The 8,665-nt window shown below is 28.9% G+C and overlaps 1 protein-coding gene across 1 annotated transcript; it reads right to left on the reverse strand.

Annotated features, from left to right (window-relative positions):
* Positions 1 to 2,369: 2,369 nt before the first annotated feature.
* Positions 2,370 to 4,500, reverse strand: LOC125868081 (universal stress protein PHOS34-like). The gene is made up of 3 exons (XM_049548681.1): positions 4,290 to 4,500; positions 3,326 to 3,542; positions 2,370 to 2,624 (listed from the first exon to the last, which is right to left on the reverse strand). The coding sequence occupies exons 1-3, from the start codon at positions 4,459 to 4,461 to the stop codon at positions 2,537 to 2,539; spliced, it is 477 nt and encodes a 158-aa protein (XP_049404638.1). The 5' UTR covers positions 4,462 to 4,500; the 3' UTR covers positions 2,370 to 2,536.
* Between the last annotated feature and the right edge of the window lie 4,165 nt (positions 4,501 to 8,665).

Consider the following 8,665-nt stretch of genomic DNA (forward strand, 5'->3'; position numbering starts at 1 on the left):
GTTGTGATAGCATACACACATTATCAAGTGATGTTTTTTTTAAATAAAAAATAGTCAAAATTACCCCTGAAATATGAAATAGACCATTTATACCCTATGCTATATTTTAGGATAAAAAGTCCCGTTGTTTTCCCAAGAGACCACAAATACCATCAAGATTTAACAACCCAATTTTTTAGTGACGTGGTGTGCAAGCCACATGTGGGACTAATCTCTTCACCTAAGCATTGCCAACTAGGATAAAGATAGAACGTAACTGAAAATTTATGTATAATACTTATTATTAGTGTTTTTTTCTAATGTGAAAAGACACAAGTATCCCATATATTTCTTTGCACGTTATGTGCTGACGTGGAGTTACAATCTGACTTAATTAGTTGTGATAGATACACATTATCAAGTGATGTTTTTTTTAAATAAAAAATGGTCAAAATTGCCCCTTAAATATGAAATACACCATTTATACCCTATGCTATATTTTAGGATAAAAAAGTCCCGTTGTTTTCCCAAGAGACCATAAATATCCTCAAGAGTTAACAACCCAAATTTTTAGTGACGTGGCGTGCAAGCCGCGTGTGGGACTAATCTCTTCACCTAAGCATTGCCAACTAAGATAAAGATTAAATGTAACTGAAAATTTATGTGTAATACTTATGATTAGTGTTTTTTTGTAATGTGAAAAGACACAAGTATCCCATATATTTCTTTGCACGTAATGTGCTGACGTGGAGTTACAATCTGACTTAATTAGTTGTGATAGCATACACACATTATCAAGTGATGTTTTTTAAAAAGAAAAAATGATCAAAATTGCCCCTGAAATATGAAATAGACCATTTATATCATATGTTATATTTTTGGATAAAAAAGTTCCGTTCATGTTTTCCCAAGAGACCACAAATATCATCAAGAGTTAACAACCCAAATTTTTAGTGACGTGGCGTGCAAGCCACGTGTGAGACTAATCTCTTCACCTAAGCATTGCCAACTAGGATAAAGATAGAACGTAACTGAAAATTTATGTATTATACTTATTATATTATTAGTGTTTTTTTCTAATGTGAAAAGACATAAGTATCCCCTATATTTCTTTGCACGGTATGTGCTGACGTGGAGTTACAATCCGACTTAATTAGTTGTGATAGCATACACACATTATCAAGTGATGTTTTTTTTAAATAAAAAATAGTCAAAATTACCCCTGAAATATGAAATAGACCATTTATACCCTATGCTATATTTTAGGATAAAAAGTCCCGTTGTTTTCCAAAGAGACCACAAATATCCTCAAGAGTTAACAACTCTTTTTTTTTAGTAAGGTGGCGTGCAAGCCACATGTGGAGCTAATATCTTCACCTAAGCATTGCCAACTAGGATAAAGATATAGCAAGCTACTACATGATTTACCATATGATATGTGGTGGACAAAATGAGTGAAGCGAGCTAGACTAAGATGGTTTGGACATGTGAAGAGATGCGTAGACGCACAGTAAGAAGGTGTGAGAAGTTGGTTGTAGATGGTACGAGGAGAGGTAGGCCGAAGAAGTATTGTAGAGAGCTGATAAGATATGATATGATGCAACTTCATGTTACCGAGGACGTGACCTTAGATAGGAGAGTGTGGAGGATACGTATTAGGTTAGAAAGTTAGTAGGTAATGTAGTGTTGTCTTGCTTAGAGTGACTGGTATTTGTCATGGTACTAGTTGAATTATTATTGTAGTTCTTGTTTTTATTTTGTCATTATTTATTATTGTTTTCTATAATCTATTCTAGTATGTTGTTTAGTGTGTTTTGAATATCACATTATTTTATTTTTATTTTCGACTTCTTTCTGGTACTTTGCACTTTTACCTTGTTATTTGTCATATTCTCTTCACTGTCTCCTTCTTATGTGTACCTGAATGTGTTGCATAACCTAAGCTAAAGATCTTTTGAAAACAACATCTCTATCTCTACGAAATGGTATTAAGGTTTGTGTATGTTATATCCTCCCCGAACCTCATTGATTTTGTCTAATTTAGATAGATATCAACATACTTATTGAATTCCTCATCATAGATTAATTATCATAAAAAGTAAATTAGTGAATGTCAGACTAGAATGTTTGAAAGTCAATAGTCCAATAAAAAGATAAAAAGAATTGAAAAGACTTGAACGGATGACTTTTAAGGTCAGGATTCGATCTTGTACAATTCAGACCAACTAAGTATATCTAGATTTGTGCGGAAAATTTTTATTTTAGGGTAAATCGCTTTCTACTAATCGAACTTAAAATTTCTGATTAAAAATAAAAAAGTACTTATCACTCTACCACAACATTCGATAATGCTAGGAACAACTTAATAACAACATGCAAATCATACTGAGTATAGGATTCTATTGTCATTTACTTTCATAGTACAAAGAATTCAAAATTTTGGATACACCACTTACTAAATATGAGAATGTCAACTAAAAAAATATATTAGAAAGTTCTAGATTTAATTCTATATAAATCAAGAAAATTAACTCATGGGGGGGCACAAAAAGTTGTCTTAAACTTTTGGCTTTGGCTTCTTCACAATCATCACAGAGCAATGAGCATGGTGAGAGCAATAGTCACTTACACTACCCAAAACAGCCCTGTATATAGCATAGAACAATGAAATTTAATCAATAATTATGAGTAAAAATTAAGAAAAATATTGAGAAAGAAAATTAAACTCTCAAGTGATTATGGGTACTTTATTGTACTTTTTTAAATATAATTATCTGGTATTAAAAATTTACTGGGTCGACTAATTCAAAGTTGCACTTCATAAAATCCATTCAAGGAGGAAAAGCCCTTAAGGGCATCATGTCCATTATTGAAATTCTAACTCGAGATCTTTGTCAAGAATACAGAAAAACTCCATTAATTTATATCATTAATAGTATACCCCTTGGTGGTATTTATACTTCTTTTATTCAAATTTATTAATTGATACTTAGTCAATATGATTAACTTTCCAATAGAATCAACTAGATTTAATAGTTCATTTAAAAATTGTGTTTGATCAAAGGTTTCAAAAGTGCTTTACGAAAAAAAAACTTATTTTTTTTCAATTTCTAAAAAACTACCTTCTACTATTACTACTACTGCTTAAGTCACTTATTCTTAATTTCCTAAAAAATTTATCAAACAGCTCTCTAAAATAAACACTTTAAGAAAAATATTTTAAACTTTTCACAAACTTTGTCAAACATGTTATTAATTTCAATTTTGGAGAGATGGAAGTGTTGAACATTTTTTTAAAGACAAAGAGAGTTGTAATTATTCTTTTTTTTCCTTTTCTATTTTGTACCTTTTGAAAGCTCCATATCCATGACTTCCCATGGCCAAAATAGAGGCATGATATTTTTCAACAGCCTCACAAATAACATTCCTAGCATCACCTTCAAGAATTTCACATGCTACATTTGACACCCCTTTAGTCTTGCATAATTCTTTAGATTTGTCAATAGTTTTTTGGGCAGCCTTTGTAATGTCTGTTTCTACCAATGTAAACATGTCACTTGTACCTATACAACATTAAAAAAGTTGAGTTTAGTGAATGAGATGGCAAAAAGGAAAAGGAAATAACTAGTTCTAACAAAATCGGCATTAAGTTGGCAAGTAAGAACTCTAACTTTGAGGGTACACATCTAGACATATTAACTTGATCTTAACTGGCAACTAAACATTCCGATTCTGCCCCATTGCATCGTCTCATGGACACTTAACGCTGACATGTCACATAAATTTTAGAGGTGTTTAAATGATCGTTTTGTAAGTTGATTGTTCAGCTAATAGATCAGAGACGAGTTGAGGTACTTAAATGTACATATTCAAAGTTGAAATGCATGGTTGCTTGTTAGTTAATTGACACATCTATATTATTGGAAGGAAAAAAAAATATGTCTATATTATAAAAAGAAAAAAATCACGTCTAAAAATAGTGGTGCCCCGTCATTCTCAATTCCTGATCTATTGATGGGAGAGCTAGATAACACATACTACGTGAAATAATCAATACGTGCAACGTAAGTTGATTCAAACATCATATTACTTTTTAAAAAAAACTATATATTTGTATTGAGTACTCCATCAAATTTAAATAGTAGTACATCCACTTATTCATACAACATTGAAAAATCGAGAAAAGAAATGGCCTAGGAGTTAAAAACCAAATTATAACCGAAATGTCACTCAACAATAGAAGAAAGCAAATGAAAAAAAATAAAAATTCACCAATAACTTGTACAAATATGGAAAATAATTAATAATACCTGGTCCAGCAATCGCAACAACAGAAGTTGGAGTAGGTTTTGCATGAATAATTATAAGTTTAAAATTGGAAATTGATGCAGATGGGAAAAAATGATCAAGAGTCCATTCAAGGGCATAATAACTATGATCACTATCATCTAGAGCAAAAATCATCACTTGTTTTTCTTCCATTGTTACACAATTATTTATGCAAGATTAAAAATATTTTGTGTTTTTACAATAATTAGGAATATATAGTGATGAATATTGAAGGTTTATATTGTAATTTAATTTTTGAAAAAGAAAACAAATGTGATCCTTTAGAAATGGATCTAAAAAGTTTTTATGGGCATTAGTTGGTCAAGAAGGGAGAAAAGGGGTGCCTATAAAAGGAACACATGTCGAAAAATCATTTGTAATGGAGAGAATTCACTTTATATACACCGATCGAGAATAAGAAAAGTTAGTTAAAATATATCTAAGTTGAAAGAATATGAGTTTATCATATCATCAAATTAAGAAAAGAATAATGTGTGTTGCATTATTTGTATGCAATCCAAGCAAACACGCTAGCTTACTTTGTTTGTGGTTTGATAAATTATTCGATAAATTAATTAAAGTGCACATAAATTAAATGACACAAGCGTAGTTCCATCAAATTAAAAATGTATTGTAATTTGTATGCATTCAATTATATCATGCAATATACAATAATTATCCACGTAACTTATGTTATCGGAGGCTTGAATAAATTGTTCGATAAATTAATTAAAATGTGTGTATATTAAAAGACATAAGTTCACATCCATCAAATTAAGAAGAAAAAATAATGTGTTGCATTATGTGCATGCAATACAATTATCCACACGCTTATCTTGTTAGTGGCTTTGATAAATTGTTCGATGAATTAATTAAATTATGCATAAATTAAAAGAACATGAGTTCAAGTCCATCAAAGTAAGAAAAAAAATTGTGTTGCATTATGTGCATGCAATACAATAACATTTACAATTATTTTTTGTCCCTTTTTGTTTGTGACTTGAATAAATTGTTCGATAACTTTCTTAAAATATGTGTGAATTAAAAGAAAACGAGTACATATCCACCAAATTAAGAATTAAGAAATAAATAAATGTGTGTTGCACTATGTGCATATAATACAATCATGCACGTTTATTGTTCGATAAATTAATTAAAGCGTACTCAAATTAACAAAAATAAATAATTGGTGTTGCATTGTGTGTGTGGAATCAAAGATAGATAGAACATCAAATCTTTATTTTATTTTTTTCTATCCTTTTATTTTTAATTCCTTTCTTTAAATTGAAATCGAAGGTAGATAGAGACAATTTTGTTTCTTTTTTAATAGATCAACTAATTGTGAAATTGACAGATATTGCTTCATGCCAAGCACAACTCAATATAAAACAAAGAAAATCAAATTTAAAGAGAGAAAATAAAGGGAAAGCCATGACCTTTAATTTTTGGACTTTTTCTTTTCCTTTCATTTCTCTCTTTTTAATTTATTTATTATGTATTTTAGTTAATCAATTCACTTTTTCCCACATCTATTAATTTAGACATATATATCAGAAACACTAGATACTAGAAATTGAACCAAAAATATCAAGAAAAAAATATATGCAGGAACTACATTTTTAAATGTTAGTTCACGTGAAAAACTTTTTTCTTCGTAGTCTCAATAAATCGTACTAACTCTTGATAAATTTTAAAAACATAAATTATTCAAAAATATATTTAAGAAACTATTTTAAGTCTAACCAAACTGAGTTCCTCAAGTTCACAAAATATATATTCTACTGTATTTAACTATTTATATATACCTATATATAGGGGTGTTCACGGATCGGTTTGGATCGGTTATTGGTCAAAACCAAAACCAAACCAACTTAATCGGTTTTAAAATTATCAAAACCAAACCAAACCAAACATAATATACATTTATCGGTTTCGGTTTGGTTTGGTTCGGTTATTCGGTTATTAACCATACAGAAAAAATAAAAGAAACAATTCATTCAAAATGTGAAAAGTGACAACAATCCATTCAAAACGAAAAATAGTTAGAATGACTTAAATTACTGAATTTTAGATCACTAAATTTACTATCAATAAGCTTTAAAATTCACTATATTGACCTAGAAGGAAGAGAAAATAACATTTTCAGTCCCACAAAGAATTGTCATAGACACTCATATACATGAAATCAATAAGATAAATATTTTCATCTTAGGCATTTTTGCTTTCAATAAGTAAATTATAAAGAAATTTTAATGAAAATATATATAAGATCTTTAAAGTTGTAAACAATATATTAAGTATGTATATTAGTAAAATATATGTATAATTCATCGGTTCGGTTCGATATTTCTTCGATTTTTTCGAATAAAACCATAACCAAACCAAATACTATTGGTTTTCAAAAATCTAAAACCAAATCAAATCAAACCCAAATAAAATCGGTTTTATTTTATCGATTTGGTTCGATTTTTCGATTTGGATCGGTTTTTATCCAAACCGTGAACACCCCTACCTATATATATTATTATTATTTTTTAGTAAATTTAACATCATTATTTATGTCAGCACATAATTTTCTATCACGCCCGTTGAGTAATCATTGTCATCGTGGCAAGATATATAAATTACTCAAATACTTGAGATATTTATTGATTTTGTATTTTGTTACTCAAGAAGTAGTATAAACATATTATTTTCTTGTTTTCAATATAATTAATTATTTAATTAATCTTTAAAATGAAATTAAAAATTAAATATATTAAGTTGGGACTTGGGACACATCTCCTGCTACTGGTGCACTAACCCATCAAGTTATGAGTACGTCTTCTTATCAAACATATAGAGAGTTCAAAGAAATTATCAAATATAAAGAGAGTTTTTGAAAATCGAATTATATGAACGATAGAATAGTTTTTGAAATTTGCTTTTAAAGTAAATTGTTGTATCACTGATACAAAGCGAATTATTGTATCATTACACATAGCGATTTACAAACTATTGTTTTCAGTGACGGAGTCAGAATTTTCACTAAAGAGATTCAAAATAGAAAAAGTAAACACGCGAAGAGGTCAAAATGAATTCAACATCTACTATACATACGCAAAAAAAATATTTTAACAATGTGTAACGATTTACTTTTTTACCAAAGAGGGCCAGATGATTCCTCAACATTTTTACTAGGTCTCTACCCCTAATTATGTTATTGATACAAAGCAAATTTTAAAAACTCTTACTATATTTGATGATTATCAACTATGATTATATTTGATAATTAGATCTCGAACTATTGAAACTATTCCCTTGAAATAATGCTTACTACAATCCTTTCTAAATCACTCTCACTCTCTAATTTCATCAATGCTTTTTATCGTAAAGTATAAACACATATCTTAGTTTATTTATTTTGTGTCTTGTATTGGCTATGTAGACGCAATGATTACCATCAACCAAGCCACGTGATTCACCAATCTAATAAGAATTGTTATTGCTTTTCATTGCTTATTATTTACTATCCCTTTATAATAACCTTAGTTTTTTTGCATTATAATTTCAATTTTAGTGTATTGCATAATTATTTAGTGAATTTTAGTATTCATAGTCTAGTGCTATATTGTCTTTTCCTATTTTGTTAATTTTATTATTATTATTATAATTTTTCATATGAAGGATGCAACAATTGGCATCAACAAGACAACAACCTTGGGACATTAATAAACCCCACTCTGCAAAATTTAGTTGTTTAATATGTTTGTTAACTAAATAAATTAAAGGAGAAGGAATAATCACATTTTAGTCCCTCATTCAATGTTGAACTTAAATTTTGGTCTATGTAATATTATATATTTATATATTTGATCTTCAACTAATTAAAATATTCATTTGCCCTTCATCAATTTGGGAACTCAACATGTAAGGAGGGCTAAGTTGATACAAATTTCATTCGATATTATAGCATCGACAAGTTACATCTCCAATGTGATTTGCAAGTTATTACACATGATTAGATTTACTCAGGACACATTCAAAGAAACTTGGAAATTTCCACAAAAATAACAAACTCTACTAAACTCTTAACTTCTCATATGTTAGTACTAAGAGAAACTTTAATTCGATCCCACATTAATCGACGTGAATGCATGTACTTTAGTTGGTGCCTTCCTCACCGCTGAACCAATTATTCATGTTGTTATTTGGTTTTCATGTACAATAATTAATACATTTAACAAAAAATTTCAATACAAATACAATTATAGAATTTCAAAAAAAAGTTACTAAATTCCTAGAACCCACACCGATAACAGTAAATCCGCCTCTGTTTTCACATGGAATTAAAAAATATATATGTTTATACTAATTA

Source organism: Solanum stenotomum, chromosome 6, assembly GCF_019186545.1.
Source record: "Solanum stenotomum isolate F172 chromosome 6, ASM1918654v1, whole genome shotgun sequence".
Lineage (NCBI taxonomy): Eukaryota > Viridiplantae > Streptophyta > Magnoliopsida > Solanales > Solanaceae > Solanum > Solanum stenotomum.